We start from the raw sequence: 18043 nt of genomic DNA on the forward strand, positions 1-18043 counted from the left end.
TTTATTTCATTGAAAGACTTATTTGTCTTTTGAATTATTTTGGTCCTTGAGATAATAGCTTTTTTTTTTAAGCCAGTGGAACTTCTTGTAGATGTTAATAAATTAAAACCTAAAGTTGTGGTTGTTAATTTTTGTACAGAAAACTCATGAATTTTCAAGGATTAATACTACTATAAGAGGAATGTTTGTGCGCATGAGTATTTGTATTTTGCCATGTGATAATTTTAGAACAATCTGGAACTTAGGATTTTTATGGATAAGTTCACCTTTGGAACATATTACATGTTCCACCCTTATTTAGGATGTAACATGTTACAGCTCCTGACCCCTCTCTACCCAATCCCCCCCCGTGAAAGCAGGCGGGGATTATTCTCCCCACTCATGCGGTCACAATTGTAAAACGGCAAGGCTGTGTAGGGCTCCTCCCACACAGCCTTATCATTCATGAACAGATTCCTGCGAATGAATACGGTACAAGTACCATCTGTCATTGTAGCTTCAATAAGCTGCGGGGCGCCTATGCTCGCTCTCATAGACCACCGACATGACATGTCCTCCGGCTTTCCAACAGTAAGCCCATACAGAGGTGTGATAGAGGTCATGTTTACAGGAGCCCACATTGCGTCTGTGACCTATTGGTCACAGATGCAATGCTTTCCAGGCTCCTGCAGGAGAAAAAATATAAATAAATGCATTTATTTTTTCTGTGAAGGTGAACTTAGCACTTACTTTTTTTAATTGGAACATATGGAGCAATTTTAACATGCAGTTTTTGCATGTAGAAAAAAAAAATCAGGACCACTATTAGGGATGTATAGTCAGTTCTCCTGTATAAGATCCAGGTGAAAAATCTGTTGGATTGAGGCCTAACCCAGGAACACCATATAAACAGTGCAAGCACACAGAAGCTAGAGGGGGAGCTGAGGATAGAATCAGTAACCATAGCAAGAGAAAGCAGTATAGGTACACTTTCTAGAGATTTGCTGTGATTGTCTATTTTTGATACTCAGAGTTCAGCACTTGGACTCCAGCACAAAAGAAAAACAGATCCTACAAGCATCATTCAACTCCACAAAGGCTGGCCATACATGCTCAGATTTTTTTCGTTCAGCCTGCAATTTGAATCAAAAAATCTAGCAGATTCCTCCATCAATCCATCTTCTACAGCACAAATGGCAAATCTCCCACTGTGCCTATTTTATTTTGACAGTGCAAGTGGCTGTCAGCATACACAAATAGAAACTAAATCTGATTTGGATGCGGACCTTGTTGGCCAAAAGTTTTCCATCCAGCGCCTTTGCTTTTTCAATCAAATGAGTGTTGTACAAGAAGGGGCCAACATGGCCACCCACATAGTGAATTTCGGTTGGTTCTTCAAGAATCGGCAGAAATGCACAGTTTATACCCAACTTAACCTCTACATAAAGCTGACTCAAACATATAACCCTCTCCTTAAACGTATCTCCCACCTTTCAGTGTAACATCTGACCTAGACATGTGGCCCTCATCCTATTCCTAAAACGTAATCTATCCCTTAAACGTAACACTTCATCTGCATCCTAAAACTTAACCTATCACTTACAGTAACTGATTTCTCACTACACATCCCAGAGGCACAAGAAAAAGTAAAAGGAAATTTCTCTAAACCAGCAGTCATCAGAACAGGTGCCCCATGTTTTCTAATCCCCCCCCCCCCCTTCTATATATTTATTTTTAACATAGAATGTACCAAAGTCATTCTAGTAATTTCAGGTACATTTGTATGTACCAAACAATATGCTTCTGTGATCGAACACCATGAATCTGTTTTTCTGAACCACTGTATTTTATGCATAAAATCGTTTTGTTGGAGTGGAACACAGTAATTAAATTTCTAATGCTTGGTGACTTGCTGCCTGTATGCTTTCAGATTTCTGCTTTTCTGAGAAACAACATTTATCTTCCTCTGATATGATGGATGAATAGAAATGTTTGTTATTGCTTGTTTGGATCATTATAAGCTGAAATATATCAAACTCAAGATTTGCTAAGCAAAACAATCTTCTCTCTTTTTCCCCCTCTATTCTTTTTTAGTTTGGAAATAATAACAACTACATGAATATGGCAGAAGCCAATAATGCATTTCTCGCTGCAAATGAGGTAGGTGTACTTTTATCTCTTCTCATATACATCTGTTTGCTTAGATAATTTAGCAGACAGGGGATAAATAAGATTGAAACTCTGCATCTGAATGTGTTTCATGGAGCACAAAATAAAGACTTTAATGAGAAAGAAAATAACCTGACAGTACTACATTACCACTCAATTTAGCTGTCCATAAGGCAGATACTCCTGCAGCATGGCAATGTGGTAGGCACTTGCCTAATGGGAAATCAAGCACTCTGTGAACAAGGCGACTTTGCTGACAGAAACACATGGATTTTTGAAATTCTTCTGGAATTACTGTTTAGTAGACAAATATCACAGTCTGTAGTAAACCATTGCAGCTAGTCAGATTGTTTTGCCATTTTTAGAACTATACAAAAAACTGAAATGTGTGTGCTTTGTTCATTCTCATGGGGCTAAATGTATTATTAAATAGCCATCAACTTTACTATCCATATATTTATGTATGTTCTATTTTGACCACTTACAATAAATATGCTTTGACAATGAAAAAAACAGCCCTAAGATATACTGCTTTTCAGTCTACCTTACCACAATATCTCTTGCTCTCATAAATTCCAACCATCCAACCTCAGTACAGGAAACTGGTATTCATACTCATTTGAGCTAACAAGTGAGCTATAAACCTTAAACGGAAACTATTTACTATCCTCATAGATCAAATAATGCACATTTTTAATCCATTATGGAAAAAAATGCAAGCCTTTTTAGAGACCATGAAGTGTGACTTCAACATTTTTTCTTATACAAAAAATGTATATTTGGATTACTTGGATACTTGACGTTCTTATATGATTTGTTCCTTTTTTTTCTTATGTTTGAGTATCACCATACATTTCCTCTAAGACACATTACCCTTCCATGCACTGCCTGAATCTTTGTTTACATTTCAATAACACTCCGGTAAAAGAAAAATAAAGGAACAAATAAATTAAGATACAATTCAAAATCATATTTTCTTTATTTAACCTGCATAAGACAGGACACACAATAATTTGATACAGGAAGTAGAGGATTGAGTTTTGGAGAGTCAGCGTGCATCATTCTCTTTTTTGGCAATCTTGTAGGAGGGAAATGGGGATCAAGGGATCATGTTATACAGGGGAATTGCAAAATGGCTTAATGTCCTATATGGAAAGTGACTGTGAGAATCTTTATGTAGCAATTTTTTCATCTAGATTCAGCATAGCAGATGTCTGTCTCGCTGCTTTTGGGGCATTCCAGCACCCAGGAGAAATAAGCCATATTGTCATTTTCAGTAGGCAGTTTGTCCACTAGAACTGCTTTTTAGAGACCATTGCAAAAGAACCTACACTACACTTCTTCTATTCTCCATGTAGATGCATTTAGGAAAGGAATTTTTCCAGCTACTCTTTTCTCATGCAGATCTATTGACACAATAGGGAAATAGGTTGCTTTTATCATCGCAGCAGATGTGTGGCCTCCATGAGGCATTGAGTTTAATAGTTTAGTCAATACTACAGCCTTATCATTTTACTTGGATGTGGGCTTTGTAAGGCTTCTGTTAACAGGCAGGCTAGTAGGTTGAAGGCAAGATAGAATGGCTTTGACAATTGCTAACTGAAGTAGTGGCACCAAGGTTTCTGATTAGATAGTGTTTTGCCTACATTGTAAGATTAACTGTCATTATACACCATGGTTATTCTGTTTATTAAAATGGTATCTAGGACACATACTTGTAAATTTATTTCTGTAGATAACCACAAAATATTAAAAACTTCTTGTCATTCTACTTCCCAATAGACCAAGGGGTGGTCTCAAAAAGGCTACATCCGGTAACTATTTTTACCATTATGATTTGGGCTATGTACAACTGTAAGTTATGTTCATGCCATTATAGTTTGTGGGTTCTGTAATGCTGCAAGCTATGTCCACATCATCCCACACATGCGCTTTTATGTCGTTTTTGAAATTTTAACTTGTTATAGCATTTTGAACACTTTGGAGTTTATGTATAAAAAAAAAAAAAAAAATGTTGGATGAATGTGAAAGCAAATTGTGTCGCCAAATTTTGCTTAATACAGTGATTTCTTTTGATTGTCAGCTCCATCTAGAGGCCATAGCATGATATGTTTTTTTCTGATTGAGGCATTTAAAGAAAAATACCACATTATGGCCACTAGATGGAGCTGACAATCAGAGTAAATTGCTGGTTATTGACAGAACTTGTCAAGGATGGGTGAATGCTCAATTTTTTTTTTTTTATTTTGCGTGTTCAGCACTGGAAGTACACTACCGTTCAAAAGTTTGGGGTCACATTGAAATGTCCTTATTTTTGAAGGAAAAGCACTGTACTTTTAAATGAAGCTAACTTTAAACTAGTCCTAACTTTAAACAAATATACTCTATACATTGCTAATGTGGTAAATGACTATTCTAACTGCAAATGTCTAGTTTTTGGTGCAATATCTACATAGGTGTATAGAGGCCCATTTCCAGCAACTATCACTCCAGTGTTCTAATGGTACAATGTGTTTGCTCATTGGCTCAGAAGGCTAATTGATGATTAGCAAACCCTTGTGCAATCATGTTCACACATCTAAAAACAGTCTAGCTCCTTCCAGAAGCTACAAAACTGACCTTCCTGTGAGCAGATTGAGTTTCTGGAGCATCACATTTGTGGGGTCAATTAAACGCTCAAAATGGCCAGAAAAAGAGAACTTTCATCTGAAACTCGACAGTCTATTCTTGTTCTTAGAAATGAAGGCTATTCCATGTGAGAAATTGCAAAGAAATTGAAGATTTCCTACAACGGTGTGTACTACTCCCTTCAGAGGACAGCACAAACAGGCTCTAACCAGAGTAGAAAAAGAAGTGGGAGGCCGCGTTGCACAACTAAGCAAGAAGATAAGCACATTAGAGTCTCTAGTTTGAGAAACAGACGCCTCACAGGTCCCCAACTGGCATCTTCATTAAATAGTACCCGCAAAACACCAGTGTCAACATCTACAGTGAAGAGGCGGCTGCAGGATTTTTGGCTTCAGGGCAGAGTGGCAAAGAAAAAGCCATATCTGAGACTGGCCAATAAAAGAAAAAGATTAAGATGGGCAAAAGAACACAGACATTGGACAGAGGAAGACTGGAAAAAAGTGTTGTGGATGGATGAATCCAAGTTTGAGGTGTTTGGATCACAAAGAAGAACGTTTGTGAGACGCAGAACAAATGAAAAGATGCTGGAAGAATGCCTGACGCCATCTGTTAAGCATGGTGGAGGTAATGTGATGGTCTGGGGTTGCTTTGGTGCTGGTAAGGTGGGAGCTTTGTACAGGGTAAAAGGGATTCTGAATAAGGAAGGCTATCACTCCATTTTGCAACGCCATGCCATACCCAGTGGACAGCGCTTGATTGGAGCCAATTTCATCCTACAACAGGACAATGACCCTAAACACACCTCCAAATTGTGCAAGAACTATTTACAGCAGAAGCAGGCAGCTGGTATTCTATCGGTAATGGAGTGGCCAGCACAGTCACCAGATCTGAACCCCATTGAGCTGTTGTGGGAGCAGCTTGACCGTATGGTACGCCAGAAGTGCCCATCCAACCAATCCAACTTGTGGGAGCTGCTTCTAGAAGCGTGGGGTGCAATTTCTCCAGCTTACCTCAATAAATTAACAGCTAGAATGCCAAAGGTGTGCAATGCTGTAATTGCTGCAAAAGGACGATTCTTTGATGAAAGCAAAGTTTGATGTAAAAACAATGTTATTTCAAATACAAATCATTATTTCTAACCTTGTCAATGTCTTGACTCTATTTTCTATTCATTTCACAACGTATGGTGGTGAATAAGTGTGACTTTTCATGGAAAACACAAAATTGTTTGGGTGACCCCAAACTTTTGAACGGTAGTGTATGTTCAAAGCCTTGTATTAGAAAAAGGCACACAGAAAAAAACAAAACAAATATTGTGCTAAAGTACTGGGGAATTGTGAAGAATTGCGAACATATGTAATACACAAATATTGAGGCTCCATGCAAGCAATTTTTGGCAGGTGAAAATTTTTAACCCTATCAGAGATCCCAATCACTCTGATATGTATGCAATTAATAAAATTGCAGGTCAAATAAGTCTGTGATTCTGTTAAGAATATAAATATCCATCTAAAGTATAGATTTTTATTGAAATTGTGTGTGTGCGTGTGCGTGTGTAAGGGAACGCCTTAAGACGCCAGTATACCAAGACATTTTGGAAAATTTCATGCTCCCAACTTTGTGGGAACAGTTTTGGGGATGGCCCCTTCCTGTTCCAACATGACTGCACACCATGCACAAAGCAAGGTCCATTGAAACATAGATGAGTGAGTTCGGTGTGGAGGAACTTGACTGTTTTGACCTCAACCTGATAGAACACCTTTGGGATGAATTAGAGTGGAGACTGCGAGCCAGCCCTTCTCGTCCACATCAGTGCCTGACCTCACAAATGCGCTTCTGGAAGAATGGTCAAACATTCCCATAGACACACTCCTAAACCTTGTGGACAGCCTTCCCAGAAGAGTTAAAGCTCTTATAGCTGCAAAGGGTGGGCCAACTCAATGTTGATCCCTACGGACTAAGACTGGGATGGCATTAAAGTTCATGTGTGTGGAGGGCGCATGCGCGGCACAGAGGAAGATGGACGCCTGACACTGTAGCTCTGCTCCACCCGGGACTCTATAGGCTTCCTGAGGGCCATAATCAGCTCAAAATACGCTACTTTTTGCACCCCTCAAGCCACATATGCTTGGTGCATGCCGTCGAAGCGAAGAAAATCTCGGGGCTCCTCTCAGAACACCTTAACCCACTATCTCCTCCGCACGCGGAAAAGTTACAGCATGTCCCAAGATGGCGCCGCGGGGAGAGGGGATTCTCCAGCTCCATCTACTACGTTACAGCCGGATCCCTCTCCTAACAAGAACAGCACAAGTGAGTACCACTCCACCCTCTCTAAGGCAGACTTGGATAGCAGTCTGGAGGCCATGTACACCAAACTTGCAACCAAATTCCAAACGGAGCTGCATAAAACCTCCCATACCCTATCACAAGAAATAGCTGCCCTAGGCTCACGTACTGAGCTCCTTGAAACCAAACATGACGAACTAGCCCTGGCCTAAAAATGACCTCAGTCGTGATCACGAATCTCTAGCCTTAGCCCTCAATGCAATTCAGGCTCAAGTCGAAGATCTCGACAACAGAAACAGGCGCAACAATCTAAGGCTTAGAGGCATCCCTGAGTCAGAGACAGACTTAATCCCAGCGGTGATCCGTTTATTTAAGTCACTTCTCCCAGATTATGAATCTGCGGCCTTCAAATGTGACCGTATCCATAGGGCTCTCCGCCCAAAACCTCCTGACGACAAGCCCCTCCCGGGATGTGATCCTCTGTATGAAGGACTTTCTCACTAAGGAGGAAATTCTGAGGGCTGCCCGCAATAATCAACGGATTACTCTGGATAACCACACTATTCAGATCTACCCGGATATCTCCCCAGCTACCCTGGACAGACGCAGAGGTCTGAAAGAAGTCACCACAGTGCTCCAGTCTGCTCATATCCGATACAGATGGGGATTCCCATTCAAACTGCTGGTTCCCCATAATGGTACCACTTTTTCCGCTTTCTCTCTACAAGAGGGTCAAGAAATCCTGGTGAAGCTTGGCCTCCTGGATGCTGCTGTAATACGTCGCCCTCCGTCAACACCCCGTCCAGCTCCCATTTGGCAAACCCCACCACCCAGGAGAGACAGAAGGAGGATCCGCTATGAAATTGGAGAGGGCCTCGCAGAACAACTACGCTAGAATTTTCAGCTGACTTTCACTCATTGATCTCTTGAGATGTTCAGCACCGCAATTTCTCTCTTCCCACAGATGGTGGCCATCCCTCGGAGCCGTGCTTTGTTCTCCCCACCCAGCAAACGTTTTTCTTTTTTTTTTTTCTTACTTTGGGCGCTGTTAGCCCTACAGGTTTCACGATCTGCAACCCCACTAACGGGGAGTGACAGTTCTGCTGGGTACGAGACCTAGATGTCTCGCTTGTGAATTTTGTTTTTTTCTTTTTTTATCAGGTAAAGTTTTGTTATAATTTTTACTCTACCTGATCCAGTTTGGACGTTTAACTTTATGTCCTTTTCTAGTAGCCTGATTCTGGGCTTTTTTCTTGTTTTGGTTTTATGTTTTTATGAAAATTTTCTTTTTCCTTTTTTTGGTCAGTCAGTTCAGAACCTAAAATACTGGTCCTTTATATATATTGCAAATGAGCCTTGTGTGTCTAAGATTCATGTCCTCTTATTTTGTTTCAGTGTATAACATACTTACCTTATATTGAATGCTGTAATGGCGGTACCCCTGCTTGGTTTCTCATACTCCAGGTCACAAACTCAGCTTACTTCCCACACAGGGTTTACTCTGCACCTTTTTTGTTGTGATAGTTCGACTATGACACATCATGGTCATCACCTGTATTTCCCATAATGTGAAGGGATTCAATTCCCCCAATAAAAGACGTAAAGCCTTTGATCTATACAGTCATCCGGGTGCCAAGATCCTTTTACTACAGGAAACCCATTTCTCACATTCTTCACACCCAAAATTCCTTCATAGGAATTTTCCTCAATCATTTTACTCCCTTCATTTAACCAAAAGCAGAGGTGCCGCCATTTTATTACATGCCTCCTTGTCAATGGAGGTAAAGTACTGCTATAGAGACAAGGATAGCAGGTTCGTCATTATTAAGGGGATAATCCACAACAAAGAAATAACTATAGCCAGCATATACGCCCCTAATGATGCACCTGCATCCTTCTTTAAATCCTTTTTTGACAAAGTCTCATTGAACTCACCCCACATGATAATAGGGGGTGACTTCAACTTAGTAGCTAACCCAACACTGGATAGATCCTCCTCCACGACAGCCTCCAAGGCCTTCCCCAGGTCTTTAACACAAGGTCTGGTTGATCACCAGCTAATAGATACCTGGAGAACGCACAACATGGGACTAAAAGAATACACCTTTTACTCGCATCCCCATAAGAGTTACGCCAGGTTGGACTATATTTACACTACCCCCGTCAGTTTAGCCAATTCCTCGAACGCCATGATCCACCCTTGTGTTTGGTCGGATCACCATGTCACCTCTTTCACCACGCACTTTATAGGTCTCGCTCCCACCCCACACACCTGGAGACTGAACGAAGCTTTGCTCTCGGATTTAGTGGCAGAATCCGAGACGGCCAAGGCAATTGAGGAGTACTTCTCCTTTAATGCTCTCCCAGAAACCCCACCTGCTATGATATGGTCTGCCCATAAAGCAGTTATAAGGGGAAAGCTTATCAGTATTGCCTCTTCTCATAATAAAATGCATTGAAAAAAAATCCTTGACCTCACGACAGAATTAGATCGCTTATATAAAAACACCGCCATGTTATACTTGGAGTCTACCAGAAAACTCATAGACCAAAAGAGTCTTGAACTAGACTCTCTCCTATCCTCCAAGACCGAAAAAGCCTTTAGATGGTCCAAAACCAAATTTTTACTGCATAATAATACCACCTCAACTCTCTTTGCCAGAAGACTCAACCAGTCCTCCCGCCCCACGCATGTATACAAACTGACCTCAGAGATGGGTCTACCCACCTCCCATCCCAAGGAGGTGCTTCGCATTTTCGAACACTTCTACTCCTCTCTCTTAGCACCAGTCCAAACCCCACCCACTAGGGCAGAAGACACTTGGTTTCAAAACGTCCCTATACCCTCCCTCTCTCCCACACAAATAGAGAAACTCAATGCTCCCATTACAACCTCAGAAGTTCTTAAAGTGATCAAAACCTTGAAGATTGGCTCTGCCCCTGGCCCTGACGGCTTTTCAGCCATATACTATAAAAAATTCACCACCCTTCTTTCCCCCAGCTTGGTACAATTATTTAACTGGGTCCTACAAGGGGGTAATTTCCCGGACGAAATGCTGCTGGCGAATATGTCCTTGATCCCTAAACCTAATAAAAATCATTTACTCCCCCAAAATTATAGGCCAATTTCGGTCATGAATAATGACCTAAAAATTTTTAGCAGAATTCTGGCGGACAGACTGGCATCCATTATTTCCTCCCTTATTTCTCCCTTCCAATCAGGGTTTATACCCCACAGATTCATAACCGATAACATCAGGTTAGCTACTAACATAATTCTGGATGCGAATTGTTCCTCCAGAAAACTCTTCATGCTCAGCCTAGACATACATAAGGCGTTTGATAGCGTCTCCTGGAGTTACCTTTCCATTCTCCTGCAACGTATGGGTTTCTGTAATTAATTTTTACATGGGTTCCGTGCCCTCTACGTTAATCCCAAAACTCGCATTAAGATCCCGGGCTGTTATTCGGAATTTTTTTCAGTGGGTCGGGGCACTAGGCAGGGGTGCCCACTTTCTCCCCTGGTTTTTGCCCTTGCCCTAGAACCCCTAGCCATTGCCATACTCACCAACCAAGATATCTCAGGTTATACCAAAGGTGCCTCTTCCTACAAATTTTGCATGTACGCGGACGATGTCCTCATGTTCTTAACTAATCCCCATATATCCCTACCTAATCTTCTACAAACCCTGTCAAATTTTGCTGGAGTCTCCGGCCTCAAGATCAATGTTACAAAATCGGTTGCCCTTCCGGTGGGGTTCTTTCCAAGTGAACTCCAACATCTTAAGGACTCCTTTCATTTTTTATGGGCAGAGACCCACCTATCATATTTGGGCATTTGTCTGACAGGAGAGTTCAGCAAACTTTTTGAATTTAACTACCCTCCTATGATCTCCAAACTGAAAAGAACCCTGAAAATGTGGTCCCAGCTTCATATCTCCTTCATGGGTAGAATTATAGCCCTCAAAATGGTGATCCTCCCCAGGTTACTTTATCTTTTTAGATCCCTTCCAATCAGAGTATCTAAGTCCTACCTGCTAACCCTTCAAGCACAACTTAATAAATTCATTTGGCAAGACAAACCCTCTAGATTTGCTAGGGACACTCTTTACCGTTCTTCTAAGAGAGGGGGACTAGCCCTAGATATGCACAACAAGCCCAATGGAACATCAAAAACTCCAAGGTCCCGTGGGTCAAATTTGAACAAGACTCTATTACTCCCCTATTTCTCCCTGGGATTATGTGGTCCTCTATCCCCTCCCTTCCAGACATCTCCTCTAAAAGTATGGTTGTGTCCCTAGGTTTGACACTCTGGAACTCATATAAGAATAAATTCAACCTCTCCTCTCATACCCCTCAGGGAGCTTCCTTTCTGCTGGTTTCCACTCATGGCACTTAGGCGAGGGCGACATCATCCTCCTACTGGGGAGATCCTGGGAAATATTGATTAGCCCAAATCTTGCTCAGAAGATGATGCTGTAGCGTCTCCTCATGATATTTGAGGTTTTCAGCATTCCCCGGGATTTCTTTGGCAGGATAGTGAAATCACCCTCTGCCCTAGAGGTAATCACATTATCTTAACTTTCTGCTGTAGATGTTTAATTGCATTCTTTATGGCATTGCAAAAGGAGGAGAGAGGAGTGCATTAAGAAGCAGACCTCAGTTAAGTATAAAATCTGAGGCTGGTGACATAGCTATTAACTTTGTTCTCTGTTCAAGCATTTGGGTACATTTATTTGTGTAGAGTCTTGGCTCAAGTTAATGCTCTTCAGCACGCTGGGCTTTAAAAACCTAAAGCTCATAGGTTTTTCACTATAGTATAGTATAAAATATAACTTTTAAGGTTTAATTTATTTTTTTTTACCCACTTCTTGTCTAGAGTATACTATATCCTTTCCCTAATGTTATAGCTAAAGAGATTCTTATAGTAAGCGCTTTGGTAGAGCGTTTGTAGAAAACAAATTACCAGTAAAGTTTTTATCTTCACCCCTACAGATTGTATTACATTTTAGGCTACTTTCACATATCTGCTTTTAAAGGAGTTGTAAAGGTATTTTTTAAAAATAACAAACCTGTATATACTCTCCTACTCTGTGCAATGGAATCGCACAGAGCGGCCGGGAACCTCCTCTTTTCGGGTCCCCCGCCGGCGCTCTTGGCCCCTCCTCTCTGGCTAGTCCCTAATTGGAAGCCGCTTCTCATGGGGGCACTCGTGCGTGCTTACACCCGCATCCCTCTGGTGCATCCATTGACACAGACAGTGGGACTCAGCCCGGCCCCCTGCTCTCTCGTCACTGGCTTTGATTGACAGCACTGGTCAGAGCAGAACAGGAGATACAAAAGAAAACAAGAAATAGAGAAGGGAGGGAGGAAATAACCCTTGCTGATAATCTATATAACGAACAGCTGAATCAACTCCCAATTCCAACCAAGAAAGGGCTGTCCTAAACAATCCTCCACTTGTAAGTGCTCCCATCTGTGAGGTATACTCCTCTTGGATGGCACACACATCAGCTATAACTGGAGGATACTCACAAATCTAACTAACCAGGTCTCCTATGAAGCCTGTCTCTACAACACAGTAATCTAATAGGGCCCGTATTGCTTCAAAAAGCTAGAAATATGCGCCTGGTGAACTAGCTTCTAATGCTGGTCAACCCTTCCTCATGTATGAAAAAAGGAGACTAATGTACTCTGTCTACCTGACCCATACGAGTCCAAAATGTATATTTCAATCTATACTTGTTTTAAAGGGGAACTCAGAATGCAAAATAAAATAATTTCTTTATAAAAGGCAGATAAGTAAATCCATCATTCAAGACAGATGGCGCACGCAAATTCAACCGAAAAATTCACCTTGCCTCTGTCTTGTACAATTTGATCACTATTATTATTATTATACATGATTTACAATGTAGAGGGGGGACAGCACAATTACAGTACAGTTCATTACCGAAGGGACAGGAGGGCTTAAAGTGGTTGTAACGCTAAAAAAAAAAAAAAAAAATGGACACTGTTCCTTTAAAGCATGAATACCAGCACAGTGCTTGTGCTGTGTAATTTGATCCTTTCTATCACCTAAAATACCTGGCTGATACTGCCTGGTGCTGCCCTTCCCTTTGTAAACTGACCACATTTATCATGGCTGCTGAGCCCCTGATATCGTGCCTCCATCATCCGCTGTCTCTCCTCTCTCTCCCTCCCTGCTGGTCAGCTCTTTCTGTATAAAAAAATATATTACTGTATACCTTATTTCAGAGCAGCGCTCACGTGATCATCCGCCGTTCTCCTGCTCTCCTCCCCTCCTCCCGGCTGACGTCAGCGAGGGATTTTCAGCCCCTCCCACTGTACCTCTCAGATCAGGAGGAGAGCAGTGGGCAGTCAGGTGAGCACTGAGAGGCACTCTAAAATAGGGTATACAGCAACATATTTTTTATATAGGACATACACTGGGGCACATAACATAATTGAACAGAGGGGAACAGATAAAGTACACAAAGGGGCTTTACAACCACTTTAAGTTGTAAAACCTCAAAACACGAGACACAAGGACATAAGCACAGTGTAGCAAATCTTTTTTAACCAAAATAAATACATCTTTTACACTCACATGTTAAAATATATGCATAGTAGACATAAAGGGTAGTGTCGGATTGCCCTGTGTGGGTGCCTGGTTCAAGCGAGAGATCTGGAGTTTTAAGCAGTAAAGCTGCACAGCAATCTTCTCTCCAGCATAACCTCCTCAAAGGGTATTTAAGGATGTGATCTCTATAATCTGTGTAAAGGGCATAGTAAATAGGGATGGGTGAAGAGTTCGGCCCAAGCATAAGTTGGGGCCGAACTTTGGTTGTTCAGATGTTCTGCGAACACTGAACAATATGCGGTGTCCAGGGGCAAATTCGAAAGCCGCCGGAACACCGTTAAAGTCTATGGGACATTAACATGAAAAATCTAAAGTGTTCATTTTAAAGGCTTATATGCAAATTATTGTCATAAAAAGTGTTTAGGGACCCGGATCCTGCCCCAGGGGACATGTATCAATGCAAAAAAAAGTTTTAAAAACGGCTGTTTTTTCAGGAGCAATGATTTTAATAATGCTTAAAGTGAAACAATAAAAGTTAAATATTCCTTTAAATTTTAGTCTATAGTATGCCTGTAAAGTGGCATATTTTTCCCGTGTTTAAAAAGTCATTTAAAAGTACTTGCGACTATAATGAATTGTCCGTCCCGGCAATACAGATAAAAGTCATTGAAAAAACTGGCATGGGATCCCCCTCCATCCATTACCAGGCCCTTTGGGTCTGGTATGAATATTAAGGGGAACCCCGAACCAAAATTTTTTAAAAAAAATTTGTGGGGATCCCCCCAAATTCCATACCAGGCCCTTCAGGTCTGGTGTGGATATTAAGGGGAACCCTGCGCCAATTAAAAAAAAAAAATGGCGTAGGGGTCCCCCTCAAAATCCATACCAGACCGATTTTAAGGAGAACCCTGTGCCAAAATTAAAAAAAAATGATGTGGGGGTCCCCCCAAAAATCCATACCAGACCCTTATCTGAGCACACAACCTGGCAGGCCACAGAAAAAGAGGGGGGGCGAGAGAGCACCCCCCCCTCCTGAACCGTACCAGGCCACATGCCCTCAACATGGGGATGGTGCTTTGGGGTAGCCCCCAAAGCACCTTGTCCCCATGTTGATAGGGACAAGGGCCTCATCCCCACAACCCTTGCCCGGTGGTTGTGGGGGTCTGCGGTCGGGGGGCTTATCGGAATCTGGAAGCCCCCTTTAACAAGGGGACCCCCAGATCCCGCCCCCCTGTTTGAAATGGTAAGGGTACATTGTACCCGTACCATTTCACAAAAAAGTATCAAAATGTTAAAAATAAAATACAAGACACATTTTGGGACAAGTCCTTTATTAAAAGATAAAAAAAAATAAAAATGTCCCACAAAGTCCATTCATTTTCTTCTCTTGCTCTGCCGATGGACCGAAAAATAAAAAATAAAACCCGCAGGCCGCCACCGATCTGCCTCAATGGGAGGCTCCCACCATCTGATGCATCCTCGCAGGTGACAGTTCTTATATAACTGAGGGCGGGGCCACACAGTGATGTATCCGGGTGACCCCACCCCCCTCTGACGCACGGGGACTTCCCAATGGCTTCCCGTTGGCATCAGAGGTTGGCGGGGCCACTTGTTTATTTAACCAGGAGGGGGGGCGCTCTCTCATCCCCCTCTTTTCCTGCGACCTGCCAGGTTGCATGCTCGGATAAGGGGCTGATATGGATTTTGAGGGGGACCCCTATGCCATTTTAAAAAAAAAATTGGTGCAGGGTTCTCCTCAATATCCATACCAGACCTGAAGGGCCTAGTATGGAATTTGGGGGGACCCCCCACGCTATTTTTTTTTTTTTTTAATTTTGGTTCGGGGTTCCCCTTAGTATTCATACCAGACCCAAAGGGCCTGGTAATGGACTGGGGGGATCCCATGCCGTTTTTTTCAATGACTTTCATCTGTATTCCTAGGATCCGAAACTTCATTATAGCCGCTAGTATTTTTAAATTACTTTTTTCCCTTTAGAAATGTCATTTTGTGCAGGGACTGTTCTAAACATGGGAAAAATGTGCCACTTTACAGGCATACTACAGGCACCCCCAGGTATGAAATTTAAAGGAATATTTCACTTTTATTGTTTCACTTTAAGCATTACTAAAATCACTGCTTCCGAAAAAACAGCCGTTTTTAAAACTTTTTTTTGCATTGATACATGTCCCCTGGGGCAGGACCCGGGTCCCCAAACACTCTTTATGACAATAACTTGCAAATAAGCCTTTAAAATGAGCACTTTTGATTATTCATGTTCGTGTCCCATAGACTTTAACGGTGTTCGTGTGTTCTGCCAAATTTTTTGCCTGTTTGGTATGTTCTGGGGCAAACCGAACCGGGGGGTGTTCGCCCCATCCCTAATAGTACACCATAAATCTTGGGTGAGCTCCTGCATAGTACATCTTAAAGTATATTCATTTATTTATTTCAAGTACTTGTATAGCACCACCAATTTATACAGCGCATTACATATACATTGTACATTCACATCAGTCCCTGCACTCAAGGAGCTTACAACCTAAGGTCCCTAACACACATTCATACATATTAGGGCCAATTCAGACAGGATCCGATTAACCTACCAGCATGTCTTTAGAGTGTGGGAGGAAACCCGAGTACCCGGAGGAAACCCACGCAAGCACAGGGAGAACATGCAAACTCCAGGCAGATGGTGTCGTAGTCGGGATTTGAACCAGTGACCCTTTATGCTGCTAGGGGAAAGTGCTAACCACTACACCACTGTGCTGCGGTATATGTGAACCTTAACAATGAACGTTTAATATACCACTAAGAGCACTTTGTTATATCCATTTGATAAGTCTCCGGTGTTCTTATTTTGGCTTACAGAATGATTACCCTTTGTGTTGTGGAGATCTGAGAGAGAGAGAGTGGCTGATTAGTTTAGAAAACACAGTGGGCATAACAACATTAAGTCCACAAAACTCCTATGTGTTTTGGTTCACAACAGGGCTTAATAATTGTGTGCATTTCAATGGGTAATTTTCTTTGCTTAGAGGGTCTTCAATAGGATGAAACACAGGAAAATGTTCATGTATATTACAGAGATGTACTGTAGTTTTTTATTTTTTATTTACATACATTTTAAATAAGATATTTGATGCATATATTTGAGTGGTACCCTTGTTATTTGCAATGGTCCGAAACAGTAATGTGCAGTGCACTAAACCACACATTGCAGCACAGGTATGTGAACAAGAGTCTGGTCCACTCTTAAACAGATAAATATATTAAAGATGTATATACTGTAAACCACATTGTTCAAGAAAGAAGTGATGACTAGTAGTAATGAGTGAAGCAGGAAAAGTTTGGTTTGCTGGACATTTGATGAATTCAGCAGTAATTTCACAAACAAACTTGGGGCTAAAACAACCTCCTAATGCTTTTTACACCACTCCTTTAAACCACATTCTTTTAAATCTGCACTTGAAGTTGTGAAGCAGTATGATGTACTGCATTAAATGTTTTATTTAAATGGTGCACTGCTAAAAGACAGAGCCAGTGCTATTTTTTTTACAAACAGCAGCCAACCAGGCACCTGTCATTTTGCAGTGGTAGCACTACACAGCAAAATGAGAGATCCCAGGCTGACTTCTTTTTGTAAACAAACCAACCAGAGATCCTGGGTGACCTCATTGACTAGATATGACCCTTTGGTCAGTAAGGTCACCCATGATTACTGCTGGGTTTGTTTAAAGGCAGAAGAGAAAAAAGTAAATAAGAACACCAACACCTTGAAGAATGTTCTTAAAAAAAATGTAAATCCAATGTCAATTATGTCATCTAGCAATCTAGATCCACATCAGTCATGATGACCCATTTTCCAACAGCACTCACCCCTGTTACTCCTATTGCAAATGACAGATCCCTGACTGTAAATATGTATGATCTGATATGTAAACAAAACAGACTGAGGATGCTGGATGACATCATTGACCAAATATTCTTGCTAAGATATTCTGATTCCAAAACAAGGACAATGATATCTTTTAGTTAGAATTGTAGAGATTTAGATTGCTATCCGTTGTTGTGAACTGGACCTAGAGCAATAGTCACACATAGTATAGTAGATTGCTAATCAACTGGACAGTTGGAAAATTAGCATTCCACTCAATTGTCCCATCTTTTCTATGACCATCAAGACTTGCTTAGATAATCGAATAGTGTTTGGCATGGGGCCCGTCATTTATTTGTGATAATGAACACAAAACCCCAGCTGTAAGGATAACATAATGTTTCATTCTGGAGAATTTCTTCCTACATTTGAATCGAGCATTGATGAAAAGTCCGCTGCTAGCAGCTGTTAAGAGACAATTTAATTCCAGCTGTGATAATTCACCGTGGCAGACATAGCCTGT

The 18043-nt window shown here is 41.5% G+C and overlaps 1 protein-coding gene across 4 annotated transcripts in view; it reads left to right on the forward strand.

Annotated features, from left to right (window-relative positions):
- TOX3 (TOX high mobility group box family member 3) overlaps window positions 1-18043 on the forward strand; it is a 287385-nt gene that overhangs the window by 185503 nt on the left and 83839 nt on the right. For all 4 annotated transcript variants that reach the window (XM_073604971.1, XM_073604972.1, XM_073604974.1 and 1 more), the window contains one exon: window positions 2074-2139. In XM_073604971.1, coding sequence (XP_073461072.1) covers window positions 2074-2139 — 66 coding nt within the window. The remainder of the gene's footprint in view (window positions 1-2073; window positions 2140-18043) is intronic.

This window comes from Aquarana catesbeiana, linkage group LG11 (genome assembly GCF_042186555.1).
Source record: "Aquarana catesbeiana isolate 2022-GZ linkage group LG11, ASM4218655v1, whole genome shotgun sequence".
NCBI lineage: Eukaryota > Metazoa > Chordata > Amphibia > Anura > Ranidae > Aquarana > Aquarana catesbeiana.